Source organism: Sorex araneus, chromosome 3, assembly GCF_027595985.1.
Source record: "Sorex araneus isolate mSorAra2 chromosome 3, mSorAra2.pri, whole genome shotgun sequence".
NCBI lineage: Eukaryota > Metazoa > Chordata > Mammalia > Eulipotyphla > Soricidae > Sorex > Sorex araneus.
Window position 1 is genome coordinate 205,339,969 of NC_073304.1, and position 22,477 is coordinate 205,362,445.

The window sequence follows — 22,477 nt, forward strand, 5'->3', positions numbered from 1 at the left end:
TACACTTTTAAATAGTGATTTCTTACAAAATATTTAATGTATCTTCTATGTATGTTACAGAAAAGTTTGTGATACAGCTTTCTGTTAAACTATTAGATATTTATTATGCTTGCTTTGTTTTATTTGTAGTTACACATGACACCTAGTGGTGTTCAGGGCTTAGGCTCAGAGATTACTCCTGGCAGTGCTCAGGGGACCATATGTAGTGTTCTGGATGAAATCTGGTTGGTCTTATGAAATTCAAGTGCCTTCACTCATGTATTGTCTGTCTGTCTCCTGGCTTCAGTGGTTTCAGTTTTTAAAGAATTTATCAGTTAGGTCTAGAAAGATAGTACAGTGGCTAGGACATTTACCCTTGCATGTGGCTGACCTAGGGTAAATCCCTGGCATACCATATGTTCCCCAGAACCCCATCAGGAGTGATCCCTGAGCACAGAGCCAGAAGTAAGACCTGAGCAAAGTTGGATGTTGCCCAAAAACCAAAAAAGAATTTATTAACTTCAGGATAATTGTAGTAATTCAATCAAGACTTAATTTGCGTGTATTAAAATTGTTCAGTTAAAATTTATTTGGTCTTTATTCTAGGAAAGAAATGTAGAAGCTGTAAGAAATGCAAAGGATGAGCGTGTTCGAGAAATTAGGAATGCGGTGGAGATGATGATTGCTCGATTGGATACGCAGCTGAAAAATAAGCTTATAACACTGATGGGTGAGTGTCTTGCTGCTAGGGTTCATTGTGCTTTGAGTTTCATTTTTGAAGAGTAATGACTGATGTGGCCATAAGGGCTTGGAAAGAATCTTGAAATTTTAAGCAATCCCATTTTTGCAATATGGAAGACAGATGTCAGATTGTGCTTAGAAGTGATAAAAGAAATTGCCAACAGACTTCTTTGTTAGGTAACTTTTTTTTCCCTACTGAGAATTTATTTTTTTTTTCTTTTTGGGTCACACCCAGCGATGCTCAGGGGTTACTCCTGGCTCTGCACTCAGAAATTACTCCTGGCGGTGCTCAGGGGACCATATGGGATGCTGGGAATCGAACCTGGGTCAGCCGTGTGCAAGGCAAATGCCCTACCCGCTGTGCTATTGCTCCACCCCCGAGAATTTCTACTTTTAATACTCTTCCTTGCACTTTGTATTTACTGAAGATGGAGAACTGATTTTTCTAATAAAGAGTTTCCCCAGATTTATCTCTCTTTATCTGGTGTTACTGTGTGTGTGTGTGTGTGTGTGTGTGTGTGTGTGTGTGTGTGTGTGTGTGTGTGTGTGTTTATTATTCTGCAATTGAACCCAGGGCTTTACACATGAAAGGTAAGTGTACTACTGCTGAGCTACCCTGGCCACCTCCCTGCCCTCCCTCTTTATTTTTTTTTAACTCTTACTATTTTTAAAGATTGAATCACCGTGCGATAGACCATCACAAAGCTGTTAATGATTGGGTTTTAGCCATACAATGTTCCAGCACCTTCAGCAGTGTACATTTCCTACCACCAATGTCCCTAGTTTTCCTTCTACCAACCCTCCCCTTCCCCCTGCTCTTCCTCCTCCTCCACCTCCCCCTGCCCCTTTGTGTATTATAGTTTGCAGTGCAGGTACTAAGAGGTCATCATGTTTATTCAGGGCATTCAGTATTTTTATCGAAAAGGTACAGCAGGAGCAGTTTTTTTTTTTTAACCGGGTGGCAGCTTTGGGGTGTAAATGTGACTGCTGGAACTTCTAGAAGTACAGGGAGGCGGGGGAGGTAGCCTGTCCTTACCCCGAGAAAGCCTGGAGATTTAAGTTACAAAACCTGCATACCTGAATTTTCAGTAGATTCATATCTCAGGTCTGTCCCAAGATGGTGAAGTCTGGCTGGGGGCATGGCTGTGATTTTGTCGCCATTGTGGGAACAGGCAGCTGCTAGAGACTCTCGTTTGGGTGGGTGTGTATAGGATGCCAGGGATTGAACTAGGGAGCCCCATGGTTCTCTCTTGCTGCCTGTGTTTGGTGGTCTTGGGCTGGTTCCCCATCTGGGACGACCGATGCTATGGGCGGATGAAGGAGGAGGGCCAGGCTTGTTGGTGACCAGTTGCCGTTTATTTCATTGTCCTCAGGTGTCTGTTCCAGTCTCATTAAGCTTCCCATTCTAGTCTCACACTGCCCCTCATTCCTGTCTCCTCCTGTCTCTCGCACTCATCTCTCCAAACTCCCACTCGCAGCCTTGGTCTCTCTCTAGTCTCTCACCAATTCCCCGCATTGGTGGTAGCCACCACACCCCATCAGGTAGCACAATCAACATATGAAAGCCCTTCTGCTTAAGGGCAAAATACCACTTAAGGGTGTTTCTCTTCTCCTAAGTCCAATAACTTAACATCTTAACATCTTAATTCTGTTTCTTAATATTAGTTATTTTGTATGGACACAGTAAGAGATACATTAAGCTTGTAGGGTGGCTCTCCTGAGGACTTCTCGCTATAGATCTCAGACTACAGTGCTCAGGCCAGATTAATCTTTCCTAACCCTGGCAGGGTCCTATCTAGATGGATCATGACAGAATTTGTCCATGACCATGCTCTTAACTTATAGGTAAGTATTATGATGCTTTGGCCTGGCCCATTTTGATGCCAGGGTAGCTTACAGCTTGCTCTCGGTTCGTCCAGTCCCTTGTCGGGGCCCTGCTTTTGGGGTGCTAAGAGGTAAGGGCAACTGAGGCGTAGTCGAGAAAATAGATGCCCAGGAGTGAATATCATTCGGAGTTAATTAACTCCCAAGTTACAAAAGCATAGCATTAACTGTCTTTCTGTGTCTGTACAAAAAGGACATTGCTCGGAATTAACTATGCAAAGGATTTAAGGGGAAGAGATGGGGCTGGAGCGATAGCACAGCGGGTAGGGCGTTTGCCTTGCACGTGGCCGACCCGGGTTTGAATCCCAGCATCCCATATGGTTCCCTGAGCACCGCCAGGAGTAATTCCTGAGTGTAGAACCAGGAGTAACCCCTGTGCATTGCCAGGTGTGACCCAAGAAGCGGAAGAAAAAGGGGGGGGGGGAGAGAAAAGCAATATTTACAAGTTAGCAGAGTCTGGTTAGGAGGCAATGGTGACTGATCGGTTGGGGAAGCAGAGCACAAAGAAAGAGGTTGCAAATAAACACAGGAATGGGAGCGCTGTGATGGGAGTAACCCAGTAAGCCTAAGCTTCCTGTGGCAAGGCAGAAAGGACAAACCAATGTTATCCGACAGGTGGGCACCAGGCTTTCTCATCCCCTTTTTATCTACCCTGATCTGTTCAGCCTTGCGCAGGTCCGTGACTAACTGTGGTCTTTGGTCTCTTGAGATTTCTTTATGGGTCTCTGAAGCAAGGCTGTAGAAGAGCTTACAAGAGCGCTGGAGGGGCCAGAGCAATAGTACAGGGGGTAGGGCATTTGCCTTACATGCAGCCGACCTGGGTTCCATCCCCGGCATCCCATATGGTCCCCCAAGCACCACCAGCAGTGATTCCTTAGTGCAGAGCCAGGAATAACCCCTGAGCTTTGCTGGGTGTGACCCAAAAAGCAAAAAGCAAAACCCCAAAAAACAAAACAAGAGTGCTGGAGTTTGTTTGTGGGGGTGACTGCCAGTGCTACTAGGAGTATAGGGAGGTGGGAAGAGGTAGCTCATCTCAACTCCAAGAAAGCATGGAGATTTCAGTCACAAAATACCCAATTTCCAGCAGTTTATTATCTTAGTGTGGTCTGTCCTGATATAGTAGATTCCAGTTGGGAGCATGGTGGTTATTTTGGATTGTGGGAGCAAACACTTCCAGGGCTCTGTTTGGGTGGGTACTAGGTTGCCATCCCCCTCCCCAATACCTCCCTGTCTACCCTGATCCTTATCTTTTTCGAGATTTATTTATGGGTCTCAAGCAAGGCTGATAAATGAGCTCCCATGGCTCAGCCAGAGTTAGTTTGCAGGTGTGGCTCCCGCATACTTAATTTTTGGCAGTTTAATTTTGTGGGAAACTAGGTCCTGAGTTGTTGCAGTTTGACCAGGGGTACAGCAGAGATTTTGAGCTATCAGGAAGCCTGAAGCCACCATCAGGCTGCTGGTGGTGCATTTGCCCTGCTGGTCCACGTTGACCTGCTGGTGATGCTGCATCCCCTAGACTGTAGTAGTGATGGCAGCAGTGGCCCCAGCAGGGACCAGACCGAGCCCAGGGCTGCTGCTGTTCATGATCTGGGCACTCTGGGCAGGCTGCAGCCACCAGTCCAGCAGAACCTGACCAGGGGGCACACTCCCCCATCCTGGGTCTTCAGACAGTTGACGCTCACGGAGATTTTTCTCCATAATATGCTGCAGGTGATGCAGTCCGGTCTAGGAAAGAAATGGCGACAGGGCTGCCACACTGGTGGCTAATCACTGGGGCCCCATGGTGGGAACTCGGGGCTCCCCCTCAAGTCCGGGTCCTGTGCTACACAGTGATTTCAAGTTGAACCCAAAGAGTCCTATTCATACACATCAAAACTCTGCTGACATCCATAGCACTGACTGTAGTTTTGCCTGCTGGTGACTGCACCACTGCTATCCTCACAGTCCCACTCAGGCTGATGCTCTTCAGGACAGGTTTTTGGTTTTTTTTTTAATTTATTTTCATAAGGTTGTTCACATTAATTGATTACATTCAATATTTCAACGCTAATCCCACCACCTCTGTACCTTCCCTCACCATTATTTTAAATTTTCCCACCACCATTCAAGCCTGCCTTCCAGGGGCAGATCCTAGATAATTTATTTTCTAGTGCTTATTAAGAATATCATGAGGTCGCGGCTGTGCTTCTGGAATTCTAAAAGTGTAAATGGTTGGGTTCCAGAGACATCTCTGTAGGGAGCTAATCCATTTTGAGATTCATTTGAGAGTCTCTGGATCAAGGTTGTTAATACTCTGAGATGGCACCCGGAGGCAGATCGTGGGCTTGACAGCCAGGACTCCAAGCGGGTGGGAAGACCTGTCTCAGCTGCCACCATGTGACCTGGTGTCTTAGTCCTTGAACCCGTGTACCTGGGTTTTGCTTCTGGAAGCTCGTTGGCTAGGTTTGTTCAGTGGTGCTTTCCGTCAGACAGAATATCCAGGGGACACCATCGTTCACTCACGCAGAAATTTTATGACTTTATCAGCTGTTCAGAATGCTAAGAGCTGCAGTCCCTACCCTGGCTCTGGCACTTGCTGCTGTTCCGCCACCATCTTCTAACCTTTCTCTCCCTTTTTAATTTTTTTTTGACTTTTGGGATCACACTTAGTGCTCAGTGACTACTGCTAGGAGGACCACATGGGATGCCAGGGATTAACCTGGGTTGGCTGTGTGTGAGGCAAACACCCTCCCCACTGTACTATCACTTCTGGCCCCTTTTTATTTATTTATTTTTTTTAATTTATTTATTTTATTTATTTATTTTTTTTGCTTTTTGGGTCACACCCAGCGATGCTCAGGGGTTACTCCTGGCTCTGCACTCAGGAATTACTCCTGGCGGTGCTTGGGGGACCATATGGGATGCCGGGGATCGAACCTGGGTCGGCCGCGTGCAAGGCAAACGCCCTACCCGCTGTGCTATTGCTCCGGCCCCTCCTTTTTATTTTTAAAATAAAACTTTTTTTTTAAAGTAAAATTGAAATCTGTTATACTAAGGAGGGGAAAGTACTAATTAATTCTAAGGAGAATGTGAGTTTTTCTAGAGAGAGACAGAGACAGCATACAGAGAAGAAAGGTCTAATAGAGAAAAGAAAATTTGTTTTTTAAAAACTAGCATAGATGGCGCTAGGGGATTGTATGGTGCTGTGGATTTAACTTAGTCTTCTTCATGCAAGGCATCTTCTCACTGTAATGATACGTCTTTCTGCCACTCTTATTTTCATGGTGAATTTCTCCCCCCTCCCCTTCCCTTTTTTGGGTAGTGATTACAATGTTGTCATTGCTTTTGAAAAATGCATCTTCTCATATTTAATATTTTAAAACAGGTCAGAAAACATCTCTAACACAAGAAACAGAACTCTTGGAATCATTACTTCAGGAAGTAGAGCACCAGGTAATGAAATACTTAGATACAATTTTTATTCTGTTTTTCCCATATGTTTTAGTTGGGCTTTTTTTTCTTTGTTTTGTTTGTTTTTGGGGCCATATTGGTGGTGCTCAGGATCTACTCCTAACTATGTTCCAAAGTGATCCATAGCAGTGTTCAGGCAAGTCAAGCACTTTAACCCCTGTATTATCTCTCCAGCCCCTGAAAGTTTGAACTGAGTTATTTATTTATTTATTTATTTTTTGCTTTTTGGGTCACACCCAGTGATGCTCAGGGGTTACTCCTGGCTTTGCACTCAGGAATTACTCCTGGCAGTGCTTGGGGGACCATATGGGATGCCGGGGATCAAACCCGGGTCGACCTCGTGCAAGGCAAACGCCCTACCCGCTGTGCTATCGCTCCAGTCCCTGAGTTAATTTTTTGAACTGAGTTAATCTATATAAAATTAAAAGGTATTGGAGTTTATGTATTATACTGGAGACTTTTGTGCACTTTGAATCAGCTAATTCTTCTCAAAGGATTAGATAAAATAACACTTTTTTTTTGAGGGGGGGGTCACACCTGACGATGCACAGGGGTTACTCCTAGCTCTGCACTCAGTAATTACTCCTGGCAGTGCTCAGGGGACCATATGGGATGCTGGGAATTGAACCCAGGTCGGCGGCGTACAAGGCAAACGCCCTACCAGCTGTGTTGTCGCTCCAGCCCCCAACACATTTTTTTTTTTTTTAGAGAGGGATTTTACTATGGGTTCATGGAACTCTATAGAGGATTTAATCTTCTGACATTGTGATTGATTTAAATTTTTTAATTTAATTTTGAGGAGCCTTCTGAGCTGTGCTCAAAGGCCCCCTAGTGCAAACCCTGGTGATTCTTTTTTATTTTGGGGGTCACAATGCTAGTGCTCAGGGGTTACAACTGGCTTTGCACTCAGGAATTACTGCCTCGATGCTCAGGGGACCATTGGGATGCCAGGGATTGAACCCAGGTCAGCCGTGTGCAAGGCAAGTCCTCTACCTGTTCTACTGTTGCTCTAGTCCCTATGAATATGTTAAGTTTTAGCAACTGACTGTGACGTAGTTATTTCAGACTTTTATTAGTGACGGAAATTTTGTCTAGTTATTAATGACCTTTATGTTATATGAACTCTGGTATTTTTATGAGAAAATTCAGTAGCATGTAAGTAGTTTTCTTTCACTGTTACTCAGCAGATGCAGTTTAATCTTTATTTCAGCTTAACATCATTCAGGTTTTGATGAAGTCCTGTTGTTATGAAAGAATAATGAACCACAGATAACTATTATACTCCTTATATTTAAAAAAAAAAACATCGAGTAAGTGATAATACAACAGTTAGTATATTAGGGTAGTATGGCTGGTTGTCTTGAGTTTAAAATCACTGATAATAGCCAGGCCTACTAAAATTTGATTATTTATGTTGTGCCTTTGGCACAACTTAATTAGTGTTCCCCAAAGGGTAAGACCTTGCATGCAGCCAACTTGGGTTTGATCCTTAATAGTCCCCTGAGCATTTCAAGGAATGATCTCTGAGTGCAGAGCCAGGAATAAGTCCTGAGCACACCAGCGGGTGTTGTCTAAGTATCAGATTAAAAAAACAAAACAAACACCATCAGATTTATATTGGCTAAGTGATTTTTGGGGGGAAGATGGGGGCCATTCCTGGAGCTGCTCAGAGGTCACTCCTGAGTAACCTGAATTACCCCTGGTTGTGCTTGGGGCACCATATGGGATACCAGGAATCGAGCCCAGGTTGGCTGCATGCAAGGCAAATGCTCTCCCTACTATACTGTCGCTCCAGCCCCTATAAGTTAAGTCTTTGGTGTGTTACATCTTAATATTTTTTCTATTTCCTGAAAATACAATTTGAGAAATTCTACCTGAAGGTTTTAAGGTTATAGGAGATTCTTTATTATCAAGGTCCCTAAACTTATTTGGCCTACTGTCCTCTTTTCAGGAAAAATAAAATCACTCTGTCCCAGCCTAGAAATCTACCTTCTTTTTGCGGGTGGTGGGGGGGTAGTGGGGGGTTGGGGAAGCCTTCTGCACTTGAGGCTACAATAGTCACTCATTGATTGTTCTAATGTCCTCTACAAGGGAACAGTATTATCCACTTTGGGAAACTCGTTTCATTGTATCATTCTAAAATGTAGTTGCCGTTTCTAAAATTGGATTAATTCTAATATATGTGGAGAGAACAATGCATTAAAATAAAATATACTTAATGACTTTACTGTTTTTCGTTTTAGTGACTTTACTGTTAGAATAAAAATGAATCTAAATTCATTGTGGATTCTGTTTCCCCTTTGCTGTGGCTTTGGTGTGGTGCTTACTCTAGGTTTCACACAACAGTGCTCACCTACATTTGGTTGTGATACACTGGAGATCACATGCTTCATTGTGGTCTTGGAGCCAGGCAGCAGAGCTAGCTGCTGGGACATTGCTTGGTGTATGTGGATGGAGCCAGCACACAGTCATAGCTTCACACTTCACACTTTCAAAGCAGGCGCTTTTGATGCTGATTCATTATAGATTCTTAATTCTAAAAAACTGGACCGGAGCAATAGTACAGTGGGTAAGGCATTTGCCTTGCATGCAGCTGACCCGTGTTCAATCCCTGGCTTCCCATATGTGACATAGTTTATTTCAGACTTTTATTAGTGACAGAAATTTTGCACTGACAGGAGTAGTTCCTGAGTTCAAGCCAGGAATAATCCCTGAGCGTTGCTGGGTGTGACCCCAAAAGCCACCCCCCCCAAAAAAAAAAAAGGAAAGAAAGCCATTTAAAAACCTCCTGTGTGAGGGTCAAAGAGATAGTACAAAAAGTAAGACATTTGCCTTGCATATAAACCCCAGTTTGATCTCAGCATTGCATATGGTCAGACCACTGAGCACTGACTGCCAGGGGTCAGTCTTGATCATTGAGACAAGATAACCACTGAGTACTTCCGAGATTTCCCCCTTCCCCCCAAATAATAAAAACTTCTCAAAAAAAATCCTATTTTCTTTTATCCCTTTCACCATATAACTGGAATAATTTCTGTTTTCCTTTATTAAGGTTTATGAGGTGCTAATAAATAACAATTTTGTTTGTTCATAATTTCTTTTTTCTTTGTTACAGTTGCGGTCTTGTAGTAAGAGTGAATTAATTTCTAAAAGCTCAGAGATCCTCATGATGTTTCAGCAAGTTCACCGAAAACCCATGGCATCGTTTGTTACTACTCCTGTTCCACCAGACTTTACAAGGTATGTCACATTTTCAGTTCAATTTTTCTTTGAAGTTTGCATAGAAATGCATCTATTTCAAAGAAGTAGTTCTTTTTCATCTTTAGTTTGTGGGGGGCTTTGGTGCTTGGGGCTACTCACAGTTCTCTGCTCAGGTGTCACTCTTGGTGTTGCTCAGGCAGTGTGGGGGATCGAGCGAGGGTTGACCATGGATGAGCTAGGTGCTGCTTTTCTCCTCTGTGCTATCTCTGGCCCTTTTTCATTATATTTCGAGTATTATTTATGATGATATCACCTGGTAAAATTAATTAATTTGGGGTAGGGGGCCAAAACTGGTGTGCAGGGCTTATGCCTACCTCTGATCAGGGATCACATCTGCAATGCTTATGGGACAATATGCAGTTCTTACAATTAAACCAGGTTGACAGTGTGCAGATAAGTACCTTTAAACCCTGTACTATCTCTCTAGACACTTAAGGATTAATGATTGTCAAGGGAATATGGTAGGAGTGACATGGGTAATTTGGATAGTAAATACCATTTCAGGGAAAATTACAGCTATTTACTATGAAAAAGGTGTGAACTACTTAGCTGTGCAACTGTGCCATAAAGAATAATCCATTTTTATTTTTATTTTTTTGCTTTTTTTGGGTCATACCCGGCGATGCACAGGGGTTACTCCTGGCTGTGCGCTCAGGAATTATTCCTGGTGGTGCTCAGGGGACTATATGGGATGCTGAGAATCAAGCCTGGGCAGCCTCGTGCAAGGCAAACGCCCTACCGGCTGTGCTATTGCTCCAACCCCCAAGAATAACTGTTTTCACATGGCATACTACTAATTTCTTTTAGGCAGTGTTAGTGCTGGCATATCTGGTCAGGACCACAGCCATTAGGCCTTATCCTGTGGCCAGGTTCATTTGACCCACACAGAAAAGAATTCAAGCACAAGTCAGAGAAGTAAATAATAGAAAATATTTGTTAGGAAATGCTAAATATAGTCTATTAAGGAATACTAAAAAGTAATATTAAGTCTTTTAAAACCTGTGATTTTAAGAACCTCATTACCAGCATGCTCCAGGGGGAGTAACACCATTTTTATATCCATTTCTAGTTTATGTAGTAGAAGGAACAGGGCAGATTAATTAGAAGTGAAATGCAAATGACATTTCAGAGGAAAGGTAGAACTCTGGGGTGGAGAATCCTGGAGCCACCCCCCCTCACCCCCACCCCTCAGTTTTGTTGTTTTGTTTTTGTTTTTGGGTGACACAGCAAGCAGTGCTTAGGAGTTAACTCCTGACTGTGCTTGAAGGAACCATATGGGATGCTAGGGATGGAAACTGGGTCAGCCTCATGCAAGGAATGTGCCTTGCCTGCTATACCATCTCTGGCCCATCACCCAGATTCTGACTATACTTAATGGCTTTTAGGGATTCTCATGGCAATTGTAAACTGTCAAATGTCAGTGAGTGTGATGTTTATTATGCAAATATATTGTGATCAGCCAGAAGTTGTCTTTCAGTTGCTTGGTCCTTCATTCTGAATTCTGGCTCCAACCAGGATATCCTAAGTCTTACTTTCATTGTTCTCATCTCTTTCGCTTTTTTTAATTTTTGTGGGACCATGCCAGGTGGTCCTTAGGGTTTATTTCTGGGTCTGTGTTTAGGGATCACTCCTGGTGGGCTGCAGGGACCATAATAGGGTTATGGTGACTGCACATGGGTCAGATGCATGCAAGGCAAGTGCCTTAACCCATTGTGCTCTCTCTCTGGCCCCCATTGTTCTCATCTCTTAAGGTACTTAACATTAGCTCTTGATAAAATTTCATGTGCTTCATACACAGAATGGGTTTAATTTCAAAGAACTGGTGGTTTTTGCATGATAACTTTACCAAATGTAACTTTTTATATGACTGTATTATATTTACATTGGCCATTTTCCTATCTTACTGTCACAGTGTTACAATGCTCTTGTTTATTTTACTTTTTATTTCTTTTTGGGTCACACTCGGCAATGCTCAGGGGTTACTCCTGGCTTTGCACTCAGGAATTACTCCTGGCGGTGCTCGGGGGACCATATGGGGTACTGGGAATCGAACCTGGGTTGGCCGCGTGCAAGGCAAATGCCCTACCCACTGTGCTATCTCTCCAGCTCCTTATTTTACTTTTTGGATCACACCCAGCGATGCTCAGGGGTTACTCCTGGCTCTGCACTCAGGAATTACTCCTGGCGGTGCTTGGGGGACCATATTGGATGCTGGGATTTGAATCCGGGTTGGCCGTGTGCAAGGCAAATGCCCTACCCACTGTGCTATTGCTCCATCCCCGCCTTACGAACTTTTTGATTTAAAATTTAATAAGGATTTAAAAATACTTTTATGGAATTTTAATTTAATAAAGTTTTACGATATTACTGAGACTTTTGTAACATAACAGAATTTTAAATTTACATTAATCCTTTTCTTTTTTTGCCTTATATTTTTAGTGAATTAGTACCATCTTATGATTCAGCTACCTTTGTTTTAGAGAATTTCAGGTAAGAGTTTTTGACAACTTTTTTTTTCAGTGTACAAAAAAACAGCATAAATAGCATGGTTGGTTTGGGGTTTTCTTTTGGTATTTTCCAGTTGGTTTGATCTTGGGATTTGGTTCATTTTAATTTTTTTATTTTAGCACTTTGCGCCAGAGAGCAGATCCTGTTTACAGCCCACCTCTTCAAGTTTCAGGGCTTTGTTGGAGGTTAAAAGTTTACCCAGTAAGTTTTTCCTATTCCTAATATGGTTTGAAATCAAGCATTCCATAGTACTCTGGTTCCCTTTATTTAGTGGAATGGGAGTATAACGACAAATTTGTGTGAGGGAGTATGGTGGGCGACACCAGTAGTGGTGTAGAGGGTCTATGGGCTCTGTACTTAGGAGAAAACTTGGAGGTTCTTAGGGACTATATATGGTGGCAAGGATTTAAACTGGGGTTGGCTGTATGCAAAGCAAGCACCTTAACTCCATTCTATTTCTCTAATGGAAATTTTTATAGGATAGTACCAGACTCTGAAAAGTTAAATGCAACCTGTATGAACCCTGACATATTACTGAGAAGTAGTCTCATTTCTACTTATTTTAACTATCTTAAATTTAAGTTATTAAATTTAAGAGAAATTCACTGTCACTGTCATCCCATTGCTCATTGATTTGTTCAAGTGGGCACCAGTAATGTCTATCATTGTGAGACTTATTTGTTACTGTTTTTGGCATATCCAGTGTGCCACGGGTAGCTTGCCAGGCTCTGCTGTGCGGGTGCGATACTCTCGGTAGCTTGCCGTGCTCTCCGAGAGGGGCAGAGGAATCGAACACCGGTCCGCCGAGTGCAAGGCGAACGCCCTACCACTGTGCTATCACTCCAGTCCTTAAGAGAAATTAAAAATTTTTATTTTAAAAATCATATAAAAAGATTAAAAAGCACAAACACACTTTATTGTATACTTAATTGTGCTTTCTCTTGCTTGTTTGTTTTTTATTTTGGGGCTACATGAGGCAGTGCTTCAGGCTAACTCCTGGCTCTGTGCTGAGGGATCACTCCTGGAAGGGTTCAGGGAACCAGATGGTGTGCTGCATACAAGTCAAGCAGCCTCCCTGCTGTACTATTGCTCTAGTCCCAGTGCTTTTTCTGAAGAATATGTTCCTTTGACCTATATATTTTTCTAATTGATATAGTATTTAGCAACACGATGAAATGCTCGTGTTGATTTTTATGGCAAAAATATAATAGTGAAGTGGGTAGGGTATTTGCCTTGCACTTGGCTGACCGGGAGTTGATCCCTGGTATCTTTATGGTCCTTCAAGCACCACCAGGAGTAATTCCTGAGTGTAGGTCCAAGAGTAACCTCAGAGCATTGCTGGGTGTAACCCCAAAGGCCAAAAAAAAAACCCTTAAATAGTAATGGGTGTATTTTTCACATGCTGTCTAATTTCACTTGATTTTATTAACAGCTATTGATGTGTCATTACCTCCAGTATTCACTGAGCGTTGAAAAATAGTGGTAATCTCATTGTTTCTCTTTCACTTGTTAGTCATAAAATTTTAATGAGATGCTTTCCTTAACTATCATTACAGTTTATATAGTAGAGGTTCCTTTTAAGTTATTTACCAGTTTTTCTTTTGAAAAGTAGATGTATGAGCAGAGTACTTGAGAAATTCAAAGGGAGTAAAAGTCTCTGAATCCTTTCAAATCAAGTTTCTATAATAGATATTTAAACAATTTCTTAGTATTACCAGACAAAATATTTTTGCGTGTGTGTGTGTGTTGGGGTGGGGGGTTGACTGGTCTTGTTTTGTGCCATCACCTTGCAGTGCTCAGGGACTATTCCCATTCCAGTGCTGGGGTAGGAGGGGGAGTCACTCTTGGCGTGCCCGGGGGTGGGGGGCTTTGGGGGGAATGGGTGCCAGGAATCGAACCCAGCTTAATCCTGGATACTCTGTATGGAAAGCATGCAGTTCCAGCCTGTAGAGCTATTTCTTCAGCCCTCTAAACAGACACTTATATGTAATACTAGCCTATAAGACATGTAAAAATTATATTTAATTGCTTATGTTAGTTTTGTCTTATTCCTACTGAAATGGAGCATTTGATGTTTTCTATTAGGTATTCCTTTGATTTATTTCTTCCTTTTTTGGATTTATGAGCCCTATATTTATTGAAATTCTTTTTTTTGTTGTTGGCTTTTTAATTTGTTTTTTCTTTGGGGGGGCGGGGCCCACAACTCAGCTGTGTCCATGGCTTACTCCTGGCTCTGTGCTCAGGGATCAGTCCTGGTGAGAGTTGAGGAACGTGGGATGCTGGGGATTGAACCTGGGTTGGTAGCTTGAGGCAATTGCCTTACCTGCTGTACTGTTTCTTAGGCCCCAATATATACTAAAATTCTTATTTCTTTTGTTAGTTATTAATATTTTCTGTAGAGTATATACCTTCTATAGAGTCTCACACAAAAATATAAAATATTTTAAATATAAACTAAAGTACATTGGCATTTATATTATCATCTTAATACTTTTAAGCTTAGAATTATTTTCCAGTTCAAATATCAGATATTAGTATATAATTTATTCATTATACCTTTTTTTAAAGGATGGAAATGGAGTTGTTCGTGGTTACTACTTATCTGTATTTCTGGAACTCTCAGCTGGCTTGCCCGAAACTTCTAAGTAAGATATTCAGTTAATAGACTTTAATGTGTATTTACATATATTTCTCTTAACAGTTATATCTTTTAAGAAAAATACTTGTGTCACTAGTATGCAATCTTGCTGTGGTATAATGCTATAAATCTAAGTTTTCAATTCACTTTAAAATAGTTAACCTATTGTATATTGCCACAATTAAATCTGTTTTAAAAACTAATTGTTTTCTAAGATGAAGTAAGTAATATTTGGTGAAAACATTTTATAGTTTTAGAAATATTTGAGTAGATGGGTCAGTAACTATTGTCATTTATTTATTTTTGCTTTTGGGGCATACCCTGTGGTGCTCAGGGGTTACTCCTGGCTCTGTGCTCAGGGATCACTCTTAGTAGTGAACAGGGGGACCACATGGATGCTGGGGATTGAAACCAGGTTGGCTGCATGCAAGGGAAATGCCTACCTGCTGTACTATTACCCTGGCTTCAATAAGCGTACATTTTATTTTTTTATTTTTTTTTCTTTAGTTTCTATTTATTTTTATTTATTTATTTTAATTTTATCACCATGTGGAAAGTTACAGAGTTCTCAGGTTAATAAGCGTACATTTTAAATAAGTGTCATATTTATGATACATTAATGGTATTGCCTGGGGATTTTGTTTTGTTTTGGAGCCATTCCTGGCCTCTGCTCAGGGATGACACACTCCTGGTCCTGTACAAGACAGGGATTGTATGTGGTGCCAGAGATCAAATGAGGGTTGACTGTGTGCAAGGCGAGCATCTTACCTCCATACTGTATCTTCTAATGGTCTGTCTTTTAATTCTAGATATGAATATCGTGTAGAGATGGTCCATCAATCCTGTAATGATCCTACCAAAAATATCATTCGGGAATTTGCTTCTGACTTTGAAGTTGGAGAATGCTGGGGTTATAATAGATTTTTCCGTTTGGACTTACTTGCAAATGAAGGATACTTGAATCGACAGAATGACACAGTGATCTTAAGGTATAGGAATCATTTGATATTGTGCTTATCCTGTGAGAATTTCATTAGAAGTTTATTAACTAAAAAGGAATATTGAAACTCATATTAGGAGTAAACTTCCCATTTTAATTTATAATTTCACTTCAGGAATCCTATGTAGTAGGTGAATAATGAATAACAAAATATGTTTGACATATATTTGACATGTAGGCAGTGATTCCAAAAATAGCAAATGAGGGGTTGAAGTGATAATACAGTGGGTAGGGAGTTTGCTTTGCACGCGGCCGACCCAGGTTGGCCAGCATCCCACATAGTCCCCCAAGCACCGCCAGGAGTAATTTCTGAGTGCAAAGCCAGGAGTAACCCCTGAGCATTGCTGGGTGTGACCCAAAAAGCAAAAAAAAAAAAAAAAAAAAATAGCAAATGATTACTTCAGCAAATGTAGTAATGTTTCATTCTTTATTGAACATTTAGCAACCACACGTTTGGGAAAAAGATCAAGAGTTTAACTTTTTGCTCCTGACTTTGTATGCTATTATTATTATAAATTAATTTTACTTCTCTAGAAAATGATTAGTTAAAAGTAGAGTTACAATTAAATGAGAATTTAAAAATTAAAATTGATGAAAGCAAACTATGTGATACTAGTTGTTGTATTTGTAAGAAAGGACAGAGCAAAAACAGTCTATAAGGACCAGAAAGATAGTAGAGCTGGTGGGGTGTGTGCCATGCACATGTCCAACCTGGGTTTGATCCTTGGCACCCCATAAGTTTCCCTGAACACTGACTGCCCCAGGAGTAAACACTAAGCACAGTCAGTCCTAAAACAAAACAACAACACATCATTATTATTATTACTATTATTATTTTAAATTTTATTGAATCACTGTGACATAGTTACAGGCTTTCATGTTTGAGTTACAATCACACAGTGATCAAACAGCCATTCCTCCACCAGTGCACATTCCCCACCACCAATATCCCTGGTATAACCCCCCCTTTCCCACCCTTCCCCTGCCTCCATGGCAGACAATATTCCCCATACTCTCTACTTTTGGGCATTATGGCTTGTAACACAGACACTGAGAGGTCCTCATGTTTGGTCCATTACCTACTTTCAGCACGCATCTCCCATCCCGACTGATTCCTCCAGCCATCATTTAATGATCCCTTCTCTATTCCATCTGCCTTCTCCCCTCCCTCTGCTCATGAAGCAGTCTTTCAGCTACGGGTCAATCCTCCTGGCCCTTGTATCTACTGTCCTTGGGTGTCAGCCTCATGTGATGTTATTCTATACTCCACAAATGAGTGCAGTCCTATGTCTGTCCCTCTCTTTCTGACTCATTTCACTTAGCATGATACGCTCCATGTCTATCCATTTATAAACAAATTTCATGATTTCATCCCTCCCAACAGCTGCATAGTATTCCACTGTATAGATGTACCAAAGTTTCTTTAACTGGTCATCTGTTTTAGGGCACTAGGGTTGTTTCCAGATTTTGGCTATTGTGAACAGTGCTGCAGTGAACATACAGGTACAGATGTCATTTCTACTGTTTTTTTTTTTTTCATCCTCGGGATATATTCCCAGTAGTATTGCGGGGTCATATGGAATATCAATTTCTAGGTTTTGAAGGACTGTCCATATTGTTTTTAAAGGCCGGACCAGTTGGCATTCATACCAAGAGTGAAAGAGCGTCCCTTTTCCCCCACATCCACGCCAGCATTGGTTGCTTTTGTTCTTTTGAATGTGTGCCAGTCTCTGTGGTGTGAGATGATATCTCATTGTTGTTTTGATTTGCATCTCCCTGATAACGAGCGATGTGGAGCATTTTTTCATGTGCCTTTTGGCCATTTGTATTTCTTTTTGGAGGAAACTTCTGTTTATTTCTTCTCCCCATTTTTTGATGGGGTTGGAGGTTTTTTTCTTATACAATTCTATTAGTGTCCTATATATCCTGGATATTAATCTCTTATTAGATAGGTATTGGGTAAATATTCTTCCACATTCTGTGGACTCTTTCTGTATTTTGGTCACTCTTTCTTTTAAAATGCAGAAGCTTCTTAGTTTGATGTAGTCCCATTTGTTATGTTTGCTTCCACTTGCATGGTCAGTGCTGTTTCATCCTTAAAGATGCTTTTGGCTTCAATGTTATGGAGAGTTCTGCCTACATTTTTCTCTATGTACCTTATAGATTCATGTCTGACGTTGAGGCCTTTAATCCACTTTGATCTGACTTTTGTGCCTGGCATTAGACAGAGGTCAGAGTTCATTTTTTTGCACTGGTAGCTATTCAATTTCCCCAGTACCACTTGTTGAAGAGGCTTTTCTTGTTCCACTTCACATTTCTTGCTCCTTTGTCGAAGTAAGTGGCCATATATTTGGGGGTCTGTGACAGTATATTCACCTCTGTTCCATTGGTCTGTTTCTAGCCCAATACCATGCTGTTTTAGTTACTACTGCTTTGTGGTGAGTTTGAAGTTGGGGAAGGTGATGCCACCCCTCTTCTTTTTCCCAAGGATTGCTTTAGCTATTCATGGGGGTTTATTGTTCCATATGAATTTCAGGAGTGTTTTGTGTATTTCTTTGGAAAATGTCATGGGTATCCTGATAGGGACACTGTTAAATATGTGTAGTGCTTTGGGCAGTATTGCCATTTTGATAATGTTATTTCTCCCTATCCATGAGCAGGGGATGTGTCTCCATTTCCTAGTGTTCTCTTTTATTTCTTGAAGTAGTGGTTTGTTTGTTGTTGTTTAATTCTCCCTATCCATGAGCAGGGGATGTGTCTCCATTTCCTAGTGTTCTCTTTTATTTCTTGAAGTAGTGGTTTGTTTGTTGTTGTTTTTTTTTCTTTTTTTTTTTTTTTGCTTTGTGGGTCACACCCGGCAATGCACAGGGGTTACTCCTGGCTCTGCACTCAGGAACCACCGCTGGAAGTGCTTAGGGGCCCATATAGGATGCTGGGAATCAAACCTGGGTCGGTCGTGTGCAAGGGAAATGCCCTACCCGCTGTGCTATCGCTCCAGCCCCCTTGAAGTAGTGTTTTGTAATTTTCATTGTATAGGTCCTTCACCTCTTTGGTTAAGCTGATTCCAAGGTACTTGATTTTCTGAAGGGGGATTATTTTCTTAATGTCTCTTTCTTCTCTTCTATAATTTGTATATAAGAAAGCCATGGACTTTTGGGTGTTGATTTTGTAGCCTGCCACTTTACTATATCAACTTATTGTTTCTAGGAGCTTTTCTGTAGAGTCTTTAGGGTTTTCCAAGTATAGTACCATATCGTCTGCAAATAGTGATAACTTGACCTCTTCCTTTCCTATGTATATGCCCTTGATATCTTTTTCTTGTCTAACTGTTATGGCCAGGACTTCCAGTACTATATTGAATAGAAGTGGCAAAAGTGGGCAACCTTGTCTTGTGCCCAATCTTAGAGGGAAAGCTCTTAGTTTTTCCCCATTGAGAATGATACTTGCCGTAGGCTTGTGGTAGATGGCTTTGGCTATATTGAGGAAAGTTCCTCCGATGCCCATTTTGCTGAGAGTTTTCATCATAAACAAGTGCTGGATCTTGTCAAATGCATTCTTTGCATCTATCAATATGATCATATGGTTTTCATTATTTCTTTTATTGATATGATGAGTTATGTTGATTGACTTGCTAATGTTAAATCATCCTTGCATCCCTGGGATGAATCCTACTTGGTCATGGTGTATGATCTTTTTGATGAGTCATTGGATTCTATTTGCTAATATTTTGTTGAGGATCTTTGCGTCTGTGTTCATCAGGGATATTGGTCTGTAATTCTCTTTCTTTGTGGTATCCTTGTCTGCTTTTGGTATCAGGGTGATATTTGCTTCATAGAAACTGGAAGTGTTTTTGATACTTCAATTTCCTGGAAAAACTTAAAGAGGATTGGGAGTAAGTCCTCTTTAAAGGTTTGTAAGAATTCACTAGTAAATCCATCTGGGCCAGGACTTTTGTGCTTAGGGAGACTTTTTTTAAATTACCGTTTCAGTTTCCTTGATGTTGATAGGTCTGTTCAGGCATTCTAGGTCTTCTTGCTTGTTCAGCTTTGAGAGGCTATAGGAATCTAGGAATTTATCCATTTTCTTGAGGTTTTTGTGTTTCGTGGCATAAAGATTCTCAAAGTAATCTCTGAGGATCCTTTGAATTTCTGTAGTTTCTGTTGTAATGTCCCCCTTTTCATTTCTGATTCGGTTTATTAGAGTTTTCTCCCCTTTTTTAAGTGAGTCTTGCTAGAGGTTTATCAATCTTGTTTATTTTCTCAAAGAACCAGCTCTTGGTTTCATTGATCTTTCGGATTGTTTTTTGGGTTTCCATCTCATTGATTTCTGCTCTGAGGTTTATTATTTTCTTCCTCCTGTTTGGATTGGGTTCCTTTTGTTGGTCATTTTCCAAGCTCTTAAGCTGTGAGGTTAGGTTACTTATGTGGGCTTGCTCCTCCTTCCTCAGGAATGCTTGTAGAGCTATAAACTTTCCTCTTAACATAGCTTTTTACTGTGTTCCATAAGTTTTGGTAACTAGGGCGTTTTCCTTGCACGCAGCCGACTGACCGAGGTTTGATTCCTTTGCTCCTCTCAGAGAGCCCGGCAAGCTACCGAGAATATTCCGTCCGCACGGCAGAGCCTGGCAAACTACCCATGGTGTATTCAATATGCCAAAAACAGTAACAAGTCTCATAACGGAGATGTTACTGGTGCCTGCTCGAACAAATCTATGAGCAATGGGATGACAGTGATACAGTGAACTCGTGTCCTCATTTTCGTTTGTTTCCAGGAATCTTTTGATTTCCTCTTTGATTTCCTTCCTAAGCCACTTGTTGCCCAATAATGACCTGTTTAATTTCCAGGTGTTTGATTTAGTTTTCTGTTTGTGTGTGATTTATTTCTAATTTCAGCACATCGTGGTCTGAGAAGATCGTTGATACAATCTCTATCTTCTTTATCTTATGGAGGTATGTTTTGTGGCTCAGCATATGGTCTGTCTTGGAGAATGTTCCATGCACACTTGAGAAGAATGTGTATTCAGCTTTCTGAGGATGAAGTGTCTTGTATATATCTACTAAGTCCCTTTCTTCCACTTCTTCCCTCAGATGAAGTATGTTCTTGCTAAGCTTGAGTCTGGTTGATCTATCAAGAGGTAATAAAGTGGTGTTGAAGTGTTCCTCTAGTACTGTGTTGCTGTCGATGTCTTTCTTCGAGTCTCTGAGTAGTTTTAAGTACTTTGCTGGTCCCTCATCAGGTGCATATATATTTAGTATTTTAAGTTCTTCCTGTTGTACAGATCCCTTGATCAATAAGAAATGACCTTCACTGTCTCTTGTGACCTTCTTCAGTCTGAAATTAATGTGATCTGATACTAGGATGGCTTCCCCAGCTTTTTTATGTGCATTGTTTGCCTGTAGGATTGTTTTCCAGTCTTTGACTTTGAGCCTGTGTTTGCTCTGACTATTGAGATGTGTTTCTTGCAGGCAGCAGAATGTTGGGCTCAATTTTCTAATCCATCCTGCCACTCTGTGTCTTTTAATTGGTGTGTTTAGCCCATTGACGTTGAGAGATTATTGTTATGGGGTTTTGTCCCATTTTTCTACTGAAATTTGATGTATTTGAGGGGCCTGTCTTGTCTTAAAGTAGCTCATTCAGTTGTTCTTATAACCATTGTTTTGGGGTCTATGAAGTTCCTGAGCTGTTGTTTATCTGTGAAACTGTGTTGTTCCTTCTGTTATGAATGAGAGTCTAGCTGGGTAAAGTATTTTTGGTGAGGCATTTATTTTATTGAGTTTTTTCACTATGTCCTACCACTGTTTTCGGGCCCTGAGGGTTTCATCAGACAAGTCAGCTGTGAATCTTAAGAGTGCTCCTTTATAGGCAAATTTTTTTTCTTTGATCTTGCTGCTTTCAGGATTTTATCTCTATCAAAGGTTTTGGTCATTTTGATCAGGATGTGTCTTGGGGTATTTTAATTTGGATTTCTTCTAGCTTCGGGCCTCCTGAATGTGGTCGCATGTTTTCTTCAGCTCTGGGAACATTGTAGCAATGATGTCTTTGACAGTTTCTTCTTCATCAGGGTTTTCTTCCTATCCCTCTGAGACTCCAATAATTCTTATATTACTCCTCTTGGCTTCATCACGATCTTCTCTTGCCATCTGTTCCCGGATTGTCAGTCTCTTTTCTATTTTCTGTTCTTTTCTAGAGAGTCTCTGGACTTCATCTTCGAGTTCACTGATTCTGTCTTCAGCAGCTGTTACTCTGCTGATGAGGCCTTCCACTGAGTTTTTTAATTGGCCTACCAGGTTTTTCAGGTCTGACATTTCCGTTTGTAATTTTGTTTGCATTTTCCGCATTTCTACCTTCAAACCCTCTTGTATTTTATTGGCATTGCTTTCCATAGTTTCTTTTAGCTCCCTAAGCATCCTCAGTAGCTCCCTTCTAGATTCCTTGTCAGAGAGGTTATCTAGCACTTCATTGCTGTTGGGGTCTTCTGGGCTAGCCTCTTTGGTAAGTAAGCTTGGTGGGGTTCTGCATTGCTTTACTATTGTGACCTATGTGGCTTAGCCCTTCATGCTCACTGTTACTATTCTGCTTAACATGCAGTATTAATTGAGGTGGGCTTAATGAGTTATTGCCTAATGTGTTTCTGGTGGTTAAACTAACCTGGTGAAAGTTCCAAATAAGAGGATAACTTATGGTTTTTATGGGATATGGAGGGGGAGAACGCGGCCGCGGGTCCGGGAAGGAGCTTGACACGGGCCAGGTACTTGTATGGGATGAGCAGAGGGTGCCCAGAACATTGCAGCTTGGGGTGCACACGGTGTGCCTAAATTCCCGTGCCCCACAGATCAAGGATCAAAACCGGTCTCCCTGGAGTCTGGTTAGAATCGTGGCTCCGGGAAGGAGCCCTGACACGGGCTGGATATCTGAATGGGATGAGCAGAGGGTGCCTGGAACCAACAACACATTACTCATTAGAAAACAGGCCTGTTCGGGGCTGGAGCGATAGCACAGCAGGTAGGGTGTTTGCC

At 41.4% G+C, this 22,477-nt stretch overlaps 1 protein-coding gene across 5 annotated transcripts in view; it reads left to right on the plus strand.

Annotated features, from left to right (window-relative positions):
- Positions 1–22,477, plus strand: part of TRIM37 (tripartite motif containing 37) — a 91,012-nt gene that overhangs the window by 16,495 nt on the left and 52,040 nt on the right. For all 5 annotated transcript variants that reach the window (XM_055133864.1, XM_055133862.1, XM_055133860.1 and 2 more), the window contains exons 7-13: positions 586–709; positions 5,969–6,036; positions 9,170–9,294; positions 11,755–11,805; positions 11,943–12,024; positions 14,392–14,468; positions 15,271–15,450. In XM_055133864.1, the coding sequence (XP_054989839.1) occupies positions 586–709; positions 5,969–6,036; positions 9,170–9,294; positions 11,755–11,805; positions 11,943–12,024; positions 14,392–14,468; positions 15,271–15,450 (707 nt within the window). The remainder of the gene's footprint in view (positions 1–585; positions 710–5,968; positions 6,037–9,169; positions 9,295–11,754; positions 11,806–11,942; positions 12,025–14,391; positions 14,469–15,270; positions 15,451–22,477) is intronic.